At 46.1% G+C, this 16,221-nt stretch overlaps 1 protein-coding gene across 1 annotated transcript in view; it reads left to right on the top strand.

Moving 5' to 3' along the window:
* The window catches only part of igf1ra (insulin-like growth factor 1a receptor), a 301,340-nt gene that overhangs the window by 270,833 nt on the left and 14,286 nt on the right, over positions 1-16,221 (top strand). Inside the window, 6 exon segments of the mRNA XM_048520736.2 lie at positions 4,019-4,124; positions 6,010-6,080; positions 7,955-8,184; positions 10,795-10,905; positions 13,197-13,356; positions 14,510-14,639. Of these exon segments, the coding sequence (XP_048376693.2) occupies positions 4,019-4,124; positions 6,010-6,080; positions 7,955-8,184; positions 10,795-10,905; positions 13,197-13,356; positions 14,510-14,639 (808 nt within the window).

Genomic DNA, 16,221 nt, shown 5'->3' with positions numbered 1-16,221 from the left:
TTGCCACAATCATTTGGAGAGGGACAGGAGAGATAAAGATGCCAAATCTTTGTTTGATCCTTATTGAAAGCAGAATTCACAGGCTCGCTGGTTATTACAAGTCAGACAGGACACATCCACCCAACTGAAAGTGTGAATCCTCCACATGTTTAGCACTTGTCACCTAAGAAATTTGGACCTGTAAAGTAAATTACTTGTATTTTGAGAAAAAAGATCTAATAGAAAAAGAGGAGCAGGCTTAAAGGACAGAATGGCCTCCTCCTATTGCTAGCTAGTAGCTGGATCAGCTTTTTTTTTGTCAGTTGGTTATTTTAAGGCCAGGTCACTTCAGTTTCCCCATTTAAGGGTGGATTTCTGTTGCGCTGTACAGCTCTGATGTTGTTATTGCCTGTGTTATATCTTGGCTCGATGGACGGCAAATGTCACCAGTCTCTCACAATATCAGATTACACTGCGACGTGGAGGCAGGAGAATGGGGAGCCCCAATGGGGCTGGTTCATACAAACTCCAGTTGGTGTGTTTTGCATCAGTCGCTTTGACTAGCTGTTGGAGGGGGAGGCTTCTGCAACGGTTTCGATGTGGAGAAGTAAGCAAACGTAGCATTTCTGGTCTTAAAACTTCAAACTTGGAAAGAAAGAGAAGAGAGACCATTGGAGATATAAAGCAAACTTTAGGCTTTGTGTGGTCGTACCACAGCTGGAGTGAGCTTGAATCTCTTTCAGCCCAGTTATTTATAATCTTTGTTTTGGCCATTGCTGCGATTTCTGTTTTGATTGGTCATTTTAGAGTATGATTGGAATTCAGAATAAATGGTGACCTCACTGTGAACTCCAGTGAGAGAAGTTACAGGGGCTTCTTGGTCTCAGAGCTGGGCTGGTCCAGGGTTACAGATAGTGCAGCACTCAGCACCCGAACCAAGGAAGGAGAAAAATCCACAAAGCCCCCGCCCCTGATCGTGACCCAGACTCACCGGCTGGAGCGGGTCATCAATTGTCCTCCAACGTTGAAGCCATCCACTGAAACACCATTTCTTTCACCACCTTGAATTGTTCTGCACCCAATGGTTGACCAGCCTGACAGCTGCTGCATGACCCTCACAGGCTGGGCACTGGAGGTCTGCTGGCACTTATCGAACCCGACCCCCAGCAAGAGTTTGGGGTTCCTTCAGCGTGGGTTCTGATTATTATTGGAGGGCACGGGAAAATGTATCGCTTCCAAATTTTGATTCCTAATCCAGAGACAGAGCTCAGAAGCCCACTCTAACAATCCAGGGAATGTGAGCTCCAGTGCTGCCACACCATTTAGAGATTATGAGCTCAGTTTGGAAAGCAGGATAAGCACTGGTAGCAGTGAATATTATGTATGGTTGTTGTAATAAAAGACATTTGATCTTTTGTTTATTCTAAGTGAAAACCTGACATTCTAAACCAATCTGGGTCTTTGTAACTCAGTCAGCGTCACAAACTTACAACTTTTCAAAAAATTTATTCATGGGATGTGGGCATCGTTGGCTGGGCCAGCACTTATTCATGTAATTTCTACAATGTGGAAGCAGGCTATTCAGCCCATTGAGTCCAAACCAACCCTCCAAAGAACATCTCACCCAGACCCATCCACCGACATATCCCTGGACACAATGGATTATTTAACTTGGCCAATTACCAGACTGGGTACAGATGGCAGATTTCCTTCCCAAAAAGGGCATTACTAAACCAGTGTTTTTTTTACAACAGTCAACAAGTGGTGGCCATTAAGCTAGCTTTTAATTCTGAATTTTATCAAATTCAGATTTTGCCATCTGCCATGGTGGGATTTGAACTCATATTCACAAAGCATTAGACTGGGGTTTCTGGATTGCTAGTCCAGTGATACTACCACTGCCTCCCCAACGCCTCACCAGACTGTCCTCTGAAGAGACCTGGCAAACTGGTCAAAGCGTTGTTGTTTGTGGTTGACCTTTGGCATTGCGCATTGGTGCAGATCAGTAACCTAGGGACTGGTTGGCACTCATGCTGTGCAATGGACAGGCTATAAATTGACATCTAAATCATCCTTCATCAATGAAATACTACAGAATATTGTGAATGCACTACCAGAGAAATAAACAGTGTACAGGAGCAGAGAACTTGATACATCTTTTCCTAAGAGGGTCTTTTGTGGTTGTCAACTTGGCTCTCATTCTATTTTAAGGATAAAACAAAGAACTCTGTAGGAAATCTGAACAGAAGCAGAAATTATTGGAGAATCTTTTGGTCAGAACTGCGTTGCCGGATTTGAAACATTAATTCTGCTTTCTTCATATGGATGCTGTCACCCCTGCCGAGTTGCTCCAGCAAATTCTGTTTTTGTTTTAAGCAATGTTGATCTGTAATGAATTCGATCATGTAGAAGCCAGTGAGGAATCCCTCAATTTTGCAGCCTGGTCGCAAGAAACTAAAATTGAAGATGGGCAATGAACTGTTTTTAAATGAGGTGCAAAAGCATTTCACATAAATGTATCATAATCTTGGGATGTGTTGTAGGATTGGTTCCTCTGTGCAGATTTCTCTTGACCCAGGTTTTAGACGTGCAATTATTGCAGCTCCACAAAGGGAAGCGATAGAGGTCCCACCTGGGAACGATGAGATGAAATTTTCTGGAGCTTTAGAAGATGTCAGACTGCAGAGTTGAAAGCAAATGCACGTGGCATCAACGCAGTATATGATCGGGTGTTATTCCAAAGAACCTTTACAAAGCTGGATAAAACGTAGCAAAAATAATGGGAAACGTGCAAAACTGTCCATTTGTCAGAGTCATACTGGACTCAAAAGAGGATGGCTGTGGTTGTTGGAGGTGACTTATCTCAGCTCCAGGACATCTCTGCAGGAGCTCCTCAGGGTAGTTTTCTAGGGCCAACCATCTTCAGCTGCTTCATCAATGACCTTCCCTGCATCATAAGGTCAGAAATCTGAATGTTTGCTGTTGACTGCACAATGTTCAGCACCTTTTACAACTCCTCAGAAACTAAAACAGTCCATGCCCAAATGCAGCAAGACCTGGACAACGTCCAGGCTTGGGCTGAAAAAGGGCAAATAACATTTACATCACATAAATGCCAAGTGGTGACCACTTCCAATAAGAGGGAATGTAACCATTTACACCTTGACATTCCATGAATCCACTACTATCCATATCCTGGAAGTTACTATTGACCAGAAGTTGAACTGGGCTAGCAACATAAACACAGTGGCTACAAGAGCAGGTCAAAGGCTAGGAATACTGCAGTGAATAACTCAGTTCCAAACTCCCCACTTGCCTGGATGAGTGCAGCTCTGACAACACTCAAGAACCCTGACACCCTCCTGGACAGAGCAACTAACTTGATTGGCACCACATCCATGAGCTTCCATTCCCTCCACTACTGATGGTCAGTAGCACTAGTGTGTACAGGATGCGCTGCAGAAGTTCACCAAGGCTCCTTCGAAAGCACTTTCCCAACTCTCAGCCAGTACCATCTCGAAGGTAAAGGGCAGCAGATTTATGGTAACACTTCCACCTGCAAATTTCCCTCCAAGCCATTCATCATCCCGACTTGGAAATATATCACTGTTTTTCAGCAAAATTGGGTCAAGATTCTGGAATTCCTTCACTATTGGCATTGTGGGTCTACTACCCGACATGGACTGCAATGGTTCAAGAAGGTAGTTCCTACCACTATCTAAATGGCCACTAGGGACGGGCAGTAAATGCTGGGTCCAGCCAATGACACCTACATGCCTTGAATGAATGAAAAAGAAAACACAAGGTGCTGGCTTTGGGAAGATGTAATGAGGTGAAATGTTGTAAAATTAAATTGAGAGCGTTGAAGGCCCTTTGATTGTAGGAGAAAGTTGAGGAAGGGTTGAGTGTCTACCATTCTCAGACCCTGTGAGTTTACAAGATGGGATTGTAGTTGGCAGGATGTCGCTTGAGTAAAATTGTGTCGGAGAGGAGATAAACCAAGAAACCTTAATATTTCTTCTTCAATCTATCTCAACAGCACCTGGACCTGATAATCTTATGCAGTTGGTTATTGCTTTACCCATTGCGGTGATGTTGGTGATAATTAGTCTGGTGTTAATGCTGTATTTCTTCAACAAGAAGAGGTAAGGCCCATCATGTTGTTATCTTGACAGTGTTCAGTTGCAGGTTTTTGTCTTTGGTCTAAATCAGGGATTGATATTTTCCCTGGAGCGTCGGGCGCTGAGGGCTAACCTTGCAGAGGTTTATAAAATCATGAGGGGCATGGACAGGGTGAATAGCCAAGGTCTTTTCCCCCAGAGTAGGGGACTCCAAAGCTAGGGGGCGTGGGTTTAAGGTGAGTGGGGAAAGATTGAAAGGGACCTCAGGGGCAACTTTATTCACAGAGGTTGGTGCATGTATGGAATGAACTGCCAGGAGAAGTGGAGGAGGCTGGTACAATTACAACATGTAAAAGACATCTGGGTGGGTAAATGAATAGGAAGGGTTGAGAGGAATATAGGTCAAATGGGATTAGATTAATTTAGGATATCTGGTCCAGATGGACATGTTGAACTGAAGAGTCTGTTTCCTTGCTGTATAGCTCTGTGACCCCTCTGTGTGTCCTTCTCTGACTCCCCTGCATCTTCCTGCCTATCTACCTTTTCCTTTCTCCGGTGGAGCAGATCTGTGCCTAGTGTTGCATTCCAGCTAATCAGAGCAAACCTGCAGTGTGCACATTGATGATCCACTGTTTGGCCAAGCTTCTCCTGCACTGTTTCCATCCTAGCACAGAATGCCTCCAGCCCCTTATTTCCTCCTTATCTGCTCCAAGAAAATAATGATTTAAATGGGCCCAGAATTTGTGAGGGTGATCACAGTGAAACGCACGCTGTCATTCCTATTTAAAATGGCCAACAGCTTCTGATGTCCGCACATGTGCAGTAAATGCACCGGTTGGGAGTTACTGTCTCTGCTGCATTGTTCCCATGGTGCTGTTGTGGTAGATACCATTAACACAGCGGTCATTTTCCATGCAGTTAAGGTGAACGGGCTGTTTGTTACCTTTCGTAGAATCCCTACAGTGTGGAACCAGGCCATTCAGCCCTTCAAGTCCACACTGAAGAGCATCCCAGCCAGAACCACTCCCCTACCTGTCCCTGTAACCCTGCATGACCCACAGCTGGTCCACCTAGCCTGCACATCCCTGCACACTGGGCAATGTAGCATGGCCAATCCACCCTCACCTGCACATCTTTGGACTGTGGGGGGAAACCGGAGCACCCGGGGAAAACCCACACAGACATGGGGAGCACCTACAAACTCCACACACCCCGCGCGGGGTTGAACCTGCGTCCCTGGCGCTGTGCGGGAGCTGTGCGGACCACTGAGCCACCCCCTTTTTTGTTTAAAAAGAATAATTCAAAGGCTAAACTTCCTTCCTCTTTCCATAGAATCACAGAATCCCTACAGTGTGGTAGCATTCCATCGAGCCCACACCGAGGAGCATACCCCGCCATCATATTACTGTAACCTTGCACCACCCATGGCTACCCAGCCTCCACATCCCTGGACACTATTGGGCATAACTATTCATATTTTGATAATCCAGCCGGGGCAGGATGAGATGCTCATCTGTCTGTACTTTATATCATTTTTACATGCACCAAAGGAGTTGATGACATTTCCAACCCAGGAAACGCATTCCGCGTTTACGGAATCACTCTTGTATACGACATGTATGTTGTCTGTTTGAAGGTGGTATCTATTCTTCGTGGAGCCGTGGGACGTGGTACCCTGCCAGTCAGCTGCGGATCTCCATATACCATTCTTGCCTCTTCACCGAATCAGTTTGGATCAGTAATTTCCAAAGATCAAAGGGAGGGTTCCCATTCCAAGGGTTCAGTTATTAGTGAAGGAATCTCTCGTTGGGCATTGCCTGGCGTCTTCCAGTGTAAAAATATTTGACGTTGTGATATTGGCTGTGGGTTTGTTAACACATCTCTCTCTCTCTCTCTCTGTCTCTCACAGAAATAGTGACAGACTTCCGAATGGAGTCCTGTATGCCTCTGTGAACCCGGAGTATTTCAGTGCTGCTGACAGTGAGTGTTGGGTGAAATCTAAAATTACACCACTCGCCTTGAATGAGCAGAGGCTTGGTGGCCCAGTGTGTATGTGAGTGTGTGCACACGCAGGTGGGAGGGCGTGTGTGCGTGTGTGTGTGAGAGAGAGAGTCTGTGTGGGTGGGGTGGGGTGGATGAGACAGCAGTGGCGGGTTTGGGGGAGGCAGCATCGACCAACCCGAAAACCTGAACACACTGTCTCCCTCTGTAGAAGTTGCCTGGCCCACTGGTCTCTTTGTTTGTACTTTGGATTTGTAATGTCTGGAATGCTTTGCTTTTGTAGGAGTAATGCATTTGACCCACCCAGGCTCATTCTGTTCGTCAGGCCATTTTGGTCTCCACCTCCCCAGGCCTACCCTGTGCCCAGTTAAACACCTGAATTAATTGTGCACCACATGGGCCAATGGGCACTGATGTCCTCCCTACTTCTGTGGTGCCCAAACTTGACTGTGTATTTGAAGTGAGGTCCAGAAAGGATGGAGTAGCGTTTATGAAATTTGCAGGAGTGCCAAGAAAGAGTCTACTTTTGTCTGTTCAGTAGGTTTCCTGCCAATCAGATAAGGCTAAAGGAAACTTTAATAGCAATGTTCAGACTTGGCTCTTGTGGATTAAGTAGGAGAGCCCTGCTTTCACTGACAGGAGGAATGGTAACCAGAGATGAAAGATGTTGGCAATAGAAACAGAGGGGAGATGAGAGGTTCTGTTTTAGAACATAGAACATAGAACAGTACAGCACAGCACAGAACAGGCCCTTCAGCCCACAATGTTGTGCCGACCATTGATCCTCATGTATGCACCCTCAAATTTCTGTGACCATATGCATGTCCAGCAGTCTCTTAAATGACCCCAATGACCTTGCTTCCACAACTGCTGCTGGCAACGCATTCCATGCTCTCACAACTCTCTGCGTAAAGAACCTGCCTCTGACATCCCCTCTATACTTTCCACCAACCAGCTTAAAACTATGACCCCTCGTGCTAGCCATTTCTGCCCTGGGAAATAGTCTCTGGCTATCAACTCTATCTATGCCTCTCATTATCTTGTATACCTCAATTAGGTCCCCTCTCCTCCTCCTTTTCTCCAATGAAAAGAGACCAAGTTCAGTCAACCTCTCTTCATAAGATAAGCCCTCCAGTCCAGGCAGCATCCTGGTAAACCTCCTCTGAACCCTCTCCAAAGCATCCACATCTTTCCTATAATAGGGCGCCCAGAACTGGACGCAGTATTCCAAGTGCGGTCTAACCAAAGTTTTATAGAGCTGCAACAAGATCTCACGACTCTTAAACTCAATCCCCCTGTTAATGAAAGCCAAAACACCATATGCTTTCTTAACAACCCTGTCCACTTGGGTGGCCATTTTAAGGGATCTATGTATCTGCACACCAAGTGACAGTGAGTTAGACAGTGAGTTGCGAGATTTGAGGCAGTTTTTATTTGTTCACTCTTTGCGTGGGATGTGGACATCACTGGCAAGGCCTGCATTCGTGGCCCCAGAGTGGCCTGCTCAGATATATCAGGGGCAGCTTAGAGTCACCTACATAGCTGTGGGTCTGGAGTCACATGTAGGGCCAGACCAGGTAAGGAAGCAGGTTTCTGTCCCTACAAGACATTAGGGAACTAGATGGATGCTTTCAAGCAGTTGATGTTCTCATGATACTTGAGAGGCAAGATGGATTGAGTGTTGAGAAACAAATTGGGTGAATGCTTACAAAGGTGCAGAGTTACTCAAGGGGAGGGTCTGTCTTTCGAAAGCCTAGCACAGCCATGATGGGCACAAGAGCCCTTGCTGCAGGGTGTGATTCCAATGTTTCATTGGGCCGTTTTCAGTGAAGTGTCTTTGTTATTTTACACAGTGTACGTGCCAGATGAGTGGGAGGTCCCACGCGAGAAAATCACCATGACCCGCGAGTTGGGACAAGGCTCCTTCGGGATGGTTTACGAGGGCGTTGCCAAGGGTGTGGTGAAAGGCGATCCGGAGACACGAGTAGCGATCAAAACAGTCAATGAGTCGGCCACAATGCGCGAACGAATAGAGTTCCTCAACGAGGCGTCGGTGATGAAAGAGTTCAATTGTCATCATGTGGTATGTATAAAGACTTAGAGATTCTAAAGAACATTCTCCCCTGGACCCTGCAGTAGTGTGGAGGCAGTGTATTCCAAATTTGGTTAAATCAGGAACCATATAACACTAGGGTGCAGCACAGGTGCAGACAGATTTGTTAGTGTATATCATAGAAGTACAGTACTGAGTGGGAGAACGGGTCTGCCCCTGTATAAAACTGGGGTACAGTACTGGTGGGGGACAGGTCTGCCCCTGTATAACATTGGGGTGCAGTACTGGTGAGTGACAGGTCTGTCACTGTAATACACTGTGGTACAGTACTGGTGAGTGACAGGTCTGTCGCTGTATAACACTGGGGTGCAGTACTGGTGAGTGACAGGTCTGTCACTGTAATACACTGTGGTACAGTACTGGTGAGTGACAGGTCTGTCGCTGTATAACACTGGGGTACAGTACTGGTGAGTGACAGGTCTGTCGCTGTATAACACTGGGATACAGTACTGGGGGTTGCAGGTCTGTCACTGTATAACACTGGGGTGCAGTACTGGTGAGTGACAGGTCTGTCACTGTAATACACTGTGGTACAGTACTGGTGAGTGACAGGTCTGTCACTGTACAACACTGGGATACAGTACTGGTGAGTGACAGGTCTGTCGCTGTATAACACTGGGGTACAGTACTGGTGAGGGACAGGTCTGTCGCTGTATAACACTGGGGTACAGTACTGGTGAGGGACAGGTCTGTCGCTGTATAACACTGGGGTACAGTACTGGTGAGGGACAGGTCTGTCGCTGTATAACACTGGGGTACAGTACTGGTGAGGGACAGGTCTGTCGCTGTATAACACTGGGGTACAGTACTGGTGAGGGACAGGTCTGTCGCTGTATAACACTGGGGTACAGTACTGGTGAGGGACAGGTCTGTCGCTGTATAACACTGGGGTACAGTACCGGTGGGGCAGGTCTGTCGCTGTATAACACTGGGGTACAGTACTGGTGGGGGCAGGTCTGTCACTGTATAACACTGGGGTACAGTACTGGTGGGGGCAGATCTGTCACTGTATAACACTGGGGTATAGTACCAGTGGGGACAGGTCTGTCGCTGTATAACACTGGGGTACAGTACCAGTGGGGACGGGTCTGTCGTTGTATAACACTGGGTACAGTACTGGGGGGGAGTGGGGCAGGTCTGTCACTGTATAACATGGGGATACTGTACCGGTGGGGGCAGGTCTGTCACTGTATAACATGGGGATACTGTACCGGTGGGGACGGGTCTGTCACTGTATAACACAGGGATACTGTACTGGTGTAAAAGGGTCTATTGTTTCATGACTGTCAAGTTACGTCAAAGTGGCTTTGACACCTGCACCCTGATACTTTCGTTTTGTTTTGGAGGGTTTTGAGGGGGTGCGTTGTGTTGCGAAGTTCGGTAGAGTGCTTCTAGATTGGACGGCAGAAATTTAGAATTTGGCGTTTGTAAAGTGCTAGAGGGGAAAGTATTGCAAGCTCCCTTTTTCCAAATGTGCTTTTCTGTGCTTAGAGATTTAAAATGGATTACTGTGGGCAGCAGTTTGCAAGTAGATAAAGAGCACCTGACATTTTTGTATCAGAAGGCCGTACAGTTAGCAGGCCAAGCAGTGACAGGCTTTTGAATTTAGGCACTTAGATACCCAAAACCAATTAAAGGTAAATCTGATGGTTTTGACAACATAGGACCGATCCGACAGTAAGAATTATTGATATTGATATTAGAAATATCCATCAAGGATATAAAAGAAGAGGGCAGTTGGGCAAAGACCTCAGAGCTAACTACCATCTGCCAGAGTTAACAGCCATTAGCTCTCAAGAGAGAGTTGTTGGCTCTCAGTCTCCTCTGCCTTAGAGAAAGCAGCATCTAAATAACAGTACCAGCAGCGTAACTCGTAAATATTCCTGATAGAAGAATCAATGGAGAAGGCACAGAACATTCCAGAAGACGTAACCCAGCTGTAATTTTGAGAGACTAACTTTTTTTAAAATTATGTAAGTGGAAATTGTACTATTTAGAAGAGCATACCATGAGAATCTTGTTTTATTTGGGAATAGTTAGTAGTTTGAAGGGATTTATTCGGTTTGTTGATAGTTTAGTTAATTTGCTCACTGTTAAATTAATAAATTGTTACTTGTTGATTGTAGAGTGGGTGTCAGGGATTTGTTTTTGTATAACCCCTAAAAGTTTCTGAAGACCAGGTTACACCACTTTTCACACTCCTTTTACAGGGTGAGAGGTCATAGTGGGTTTGGGTAGTCAACCTCTGCTTTCTCCTAGTGGTGATGTATTACTGCCAAAGGGTAATAGGAAGCAGACCAGACAGTGAAGTTCAGCTAATATTTAGATTGACTGCAATCACCTTGAATGCTAGAATTGTCCTGCTGAATGGCCTCTTCCTGCTACTTATGTGGGAACTTGTGTTTGATTCTATACAGCCATTGACTGATTCAACAACCGCTTGTGGTGGTATGGCGTCTTCCATGTGATAAAATGCCTAAGATATGTGTTTGTGTGTGTGTGTGTGTGCGTGTGTGTGTGTGTGTGTGTGTGTGTGTGTGTGTGTGTCCACTGTATTGAATGGCTTCTGTTCTATCTCAGGTACGTCTGCTTGGTGTTGTATCCCAAGGGCAGCCGACGTTGGTGATCATGGAACTGATGACACGTGGAGACCTGAAGAGCTACCTGCGGTCACTGCGACCAGATGCAGAGGTGAGTGACAGCTGTCAGACCACGGACTGTTTAACCCCTCTCCGTCACTCAGTGGGCCGATGGGAGTGGCATAATTTCCCCAGAAATGGGGAGCATTCATGCTCGTGACGTTAGGCCACACCCAACATTAGACCTTGAAAGCGAGTGCCAATTAAAACAGTAACCTTTGAAATAAATCCAATGGGTCGCACCATTAATTCTCAGAACTCTTGCTGGTCTGTCCTTTTCCCTCCCTCATCTGTTCTTTCTTCTGTTCAGTAAAAGTCTCGTGGTATTATCACTGGACTGTTAATCCAGAGAAAACCCAGATAATCTTCGGGGGATCCAGGTTCAAATCCCGCCATGGTAGGTGTCGGAATTTGAATCCAATAAATATCAGGAATGTAGAGCCTAATGATGACCATGAATCCGTTGTTGATTGTCAGGAAAAACCCATCTGGGTCACTAATGCCCTTTAGGCCAATGGTATATTGGCCTTCATGGCGAGAGGATGAGCGTACTGGAGCAGGGCTGTCTTGCTGCAATTGTACAGGGCCTTGGTGAGACCACACCTGCAATCCTGTGTACAGTTTGGTTTCCTTATCTGCGAGAGGGTAATTTTCTATGGGTGAAGTGCAACAGATATCAGACTGATGGGAAACTGCCATCCTTACCTGGTCTGACCCACAGCAATGTGGTTGACTCGCAACAGCCCTCTGGGCAATTAGGGATGGGCAATAAATGCTGCCTGGTCAGCGATGCCCTCATCCTATGAATGAATTTTAATTTTTTTTTTCATTCATTCTTGGTAGGGCTAGGATGCATCAACAAAGTAACTATTTGTTGCCTAACCCTTGAGAAGGTACCGGCATGGTGAGCTGCCTTCTTAAATCACTATTCAAGCCCAGACGGTCAAATTAGTTTCCTGTGCCGTTGGATAGGGAGATTCCCATGTGTGTGCAGTGTGTGTCCATTGGAGGGGATCCTGGGAGTGATGGCATTCTTACATAAGTTTAATGACTATAAATTCTCTACCTCTTCTCCTGAGATCAGTACCACTCTTGAAGAAAAACAGCAAATACTGGAAAAACTCCGTGTCTCCGAGCTGACGTTTCAATCAGTGATTTGTTTACAGCTGTTGAGAGCTTGCAGACCTGCTGAGTGTTTCCTGCACCTTCTGCAGGGACCTGACTTTATTCAGTGGTTAAGTGTTTTCTGGTGAGAGCGGGCATTGAAATCCAAACGACAGAAAGAGATGGGATTGGAGCAGTGGAGCTAGCTGGCATATAACAAGCTGCTCCTCATTCTCAGTCAGGGTGATGATTAGGTGGCCCTTTTTCAAGGTCTTTACCAGCGCTGCTATAAAGCAGTCAGTATGAAGTCTGAAACAACTGCCTGAGCTAAGGGTGGCACGGTAGCTCAGTGGTTAACACTGCTGCCTGAACAGCACCAGGGATCCAGGTTCAATTCCAGCTTTGGGTGACAGTCTATGGGGAGTTTGCACATTCTCCCTGTGTCTGTGTGGGGTTTCTTCTGGGTGCTCTGATTGTCCAAAGATGTGCAGGTTAGGTAGATTGGTTGTGGTAAATTACCCTGTAGCGCCCAGGGACATGTAAGTTAAGTGGGTTAGCCATAAAAAATGCAGGGTTACAGGGATTGAGTAGGGTGGTGGGTTTGAGTGGGGATGCTCTTCGATATGGACTTGATGGGCGAATGGCCTGCTTCTTCACTGTAGGGATTCTATGATTCTATTCTATGAACCCTCCATTTCACTTTAATGTGAACATACATTGCCCATCAGTAATTTCTTGAGCAGGATTAGTTAGGAAAATGTTCCCAGTTGTTTGTAACTCTGCAGAATGGAATTGTGCACTAAAATGCAATTTTATAGGTTCTGCCCCACTCCCAATCTGCCAGTTGGAGTCTCATTTTCCAACGCAATGCACATCCTCTTCACTGAAACAGCAATGTAGCTGCAGAGCAATCACTAGATGAAAACGGAAGCTATTTATACTCTGCCACAAGAAAGGGCAAGCCTGAAGCTTGAGATGGTGTAGGGAACTTTCACTGTGCAGTGGGCTAGCATGTTGGTGACCGTTCTCCTTTCTCCTGAGCTGATCTTGACCAAAGCGTGTAACTCTAGAGTAAAATCTGACTGTCTAACTCAACAACTTGGGCTGTCCAATTCCGGTTGGAGGTCGGCCCAGTGTAACTAGATGTCCAGGAGCCATTAGACACTGAATTTGGGTTTAATACGAGGATACGTGCAGTGTTACTATATGCTTCACTTAATTCTCTGGATCTCCCAACAGAATAATCCAGGCCAGCCACCACCCACCCTGAAGAAGATGACACAGATGGCAGGCGAGATTGCAGATGGCATGTCTTACCTCAATGCTAATAAGTTTGTTCACCGGGATCTTGCTGCCCGGAACTGCATGGTGGCTGAAGATTATACAGTGAAGATTGGAGGTTGGTTTTCTGGATTGTAGCAGCTGTGAATCCCTGGATCATCTGGTCTAGCCAGCACCAACCTTGAGAAGTAGGACTTGACCATGTTGTTTGTCTGTGTTGCACTATGTGACGTCAGCCCTGGCTCTGAGTCAAAGTTGCAGGTTCAAGTCCTACTGCAGAGTCTGAACTGAAGATGTGGGAGCAGGAATGAGCCTTTGGTCCTTCCAGCCTGCTCTGTCACTCAGTAAGATCATGACTGATCCGTCCTGGTCTCCTCTCCAATTCTCCTTTCCGTCCCCCATAACCTTCGACTATCACAAAACTGTCTAACTCAGGTTTGATTCAGTGGCCTACATGCGACTGCTTTCTGCGGAAGAAGATTGCAGAGAGTTACAACCCCTTAGAAACACAGAAACCCTCTTTGTTTCTACCTTCAAACCCTCTTCACCTCTCAGTGTTAGACAGAGACCCTGGTTCTGGTCTCCACCGCAAGAGGAACCCTCCTTCTGTCCACCCCGGTTCAATCCCACCGATTCTTATATATTGGAATAAGAGCACCTCTCATTCTTCCTGACACCAGTGAGTGTAGGCCTAACCTGTTCAATCTTTCTTCATCAGTCTTTTGTACCAAGGATGAGTCAAGGGGAACTGATGGCCTCGTGGTATTATCGCTAGACAATTAATCCAGAGATCCAGCTAACATTCTGGTGACCTGGGTTTGAATGTCACCATGCCAGATGGTGGAATTTGAATACAATAGTAATCTGGGAATGAGAGCTTAAAGATGACCATGAAACCATTCGGGGAAGGAAACTACCATCCTTAACTGGTCTGGTCTACGTGTGACTCCAGGCACCATAGCAATGTGGTCGACTCTTAACTGGCTTCTGGACCGTTAGGGATGGGCAATAAGTACTGGCCCAGAAATTTATGTTTCTTAAAAATTGTCCACATGGGCAGGAATGGTCTGAAGGGGCTGTCAATACCTGTCGCTGACCCAGGCAGGATCGGCACAGTGAGGAGAAAGTGATTGTTTGAACCAGCTGCCATGTGACACCTCTTAAAATTGTTTGAAATAATTTGACTTTTGGGAGGGCCCGCTTTTTCTGGGCTTGGTTTGATCTAATGAAAACACCGAGACCGTTCCAATATGCCTGTCCTTCTCCCACAGATTTTGGGATGACACGTGACATCTACGAGACGGATTACTACCGGAAAGGAGGGAAGGGGTTACTGCCAGTTCGCTGGATGTCACCTGAATCGCTGAAAGATGGCGTTTTCACCACCCACTCTGATGTCTGGTATAGCTACCCCTTTGATGTGATTTGGTCAAGCCGAGTGAGTGGTCAGATATGTGGCCCGTACAGAATAAAGAGGGTAAATTCCAGGTTTGGGAGCAAGAACAGGAAGGCAGACTGTTACCTGAAGGGCTACAAATCAAGAGAGGGGCATGAGCAACAAGACCTCGGTGCCCCGTATACCAGTCATTGGATGTGAGTGTTGCGGGTGCCGCAGGTGGTCGAATAGGCCTATGGTATATTGGCCTTCATGGCGAGAGGATGAGCGTACTGGAGCAGGGCTGTCTTGCTGCAATTGTACAGGGCCTTGGTGAGACCACACCTGCAATCCTGTGTACAGTTTGGTTTCCTTATCTGCGAGGGGGTAATTTTCTATGGGCGAAGTGCAACAGATACCAGACTGATTCCTGAGATGGCAGGACTGATGCATGAGGAAAGGTTGAATTGATGAGACCTCTACTCACAAGAAAGAGTGGGGAGTAATATAGAAACCTATTGAATTTGAACAGGGCTAGACAGGATAGATGCAGGAGGGATGTTCCTGGTGACTGGGGAGTCCAGAACCATGGGTCAAAGGATATGGGATAACCCATTTAGGGCTGAGATGAGGAGACGTCTCTTCACCCAGCGAGTGGTGTCCTGTGGATTTTGCTATCATGGAAAGCAAGACATTATATGATTTCACGAAGGAGTTGGATGCAGCATTTGGGAGTCAAAGGATATGGGAAAAGAGGATCAGGCTATTGAGATGGATGGCCAGCCAAGATCACAGTGAATTGGGCTCGATGGGCTGAATGGCCTACTTCCGCACCTGTTTTCTATGTTTTACTTTCTCTTAACCTATAATTCTCTGTTTATCTCTTTTTCTCATAGCCAGTCAGCATGGTAGACAAAAAAAAATTCCTAAACTCTTTACCGGAGTCGAAGCATGCATTTTAAACACACAAACATATTGCAAGCATTAAACATTGCAGTGCCTTTTTTGTTTGATAACCAAACTTTTTATTTATGTCAGCTGTATGTTGGCCTGTGAATAATTCCCACAATGTTTTCAGTAGATTCCGCAAATGCTGTTCCCTCAATGTTTTACATTTTGCGGGCTGAAATCTCAGATGTTCAGAGGCAGTGCTGTCTGTGGGTAATCTTGCTCGTTTATCATCTCTGCATCATATCTTGTGCTCCTGATCCCAGAAAGTAGATGTCTTCCTTGTCCCTCCTCCCCCAGTGACAATTAACTGTTTAGGGATTGTAGCTTTTCCTGAAGTTTGTGCCAAATTATTGTTCAAGTTGATTTTATTGAATATGGTGCGTTACAGTCAGCGAAGTAATTTTCATTGGATAGTGACTATTGCACTGGAAGAAGCATGACCACCAATTTGAACACAGCAGAGTGCCACACAAGTAATGTGATGATGACCAATTAATGTTATTTCTGTTCCTTCACGGGATGTGGGCGTCACTGGCTGGGCCCAGCTTTTATTGCCCATCCCTAGTTGCCCCTTGAGAAGGCGGTGATGAGCTGCCTTCTTGAACTGCTGCAGTCCACCTGCTACAGATAGACCTACGATGATGATAGTGAGGGAGT

Source organism: Stegostoma tigrinum, chromosome 36 (genome assembly GCF_030684315.1).
Source record: "Stegostoma tigrinum isolate sSteTig4 chromosome 36, sSteTig4.hap1, whole genome shotgun sequence".
Classification (NCBI taxonomy): Eukaryota; Metazoa; Chordata; class Chondrichthyes; order Orectolobiformes; family Stegostomatidae; genus Stegostoma; species Stegostoma tigrinum.
This window is presented reverse-complemented; position numbering and strand designations above follow the sequence as displayed.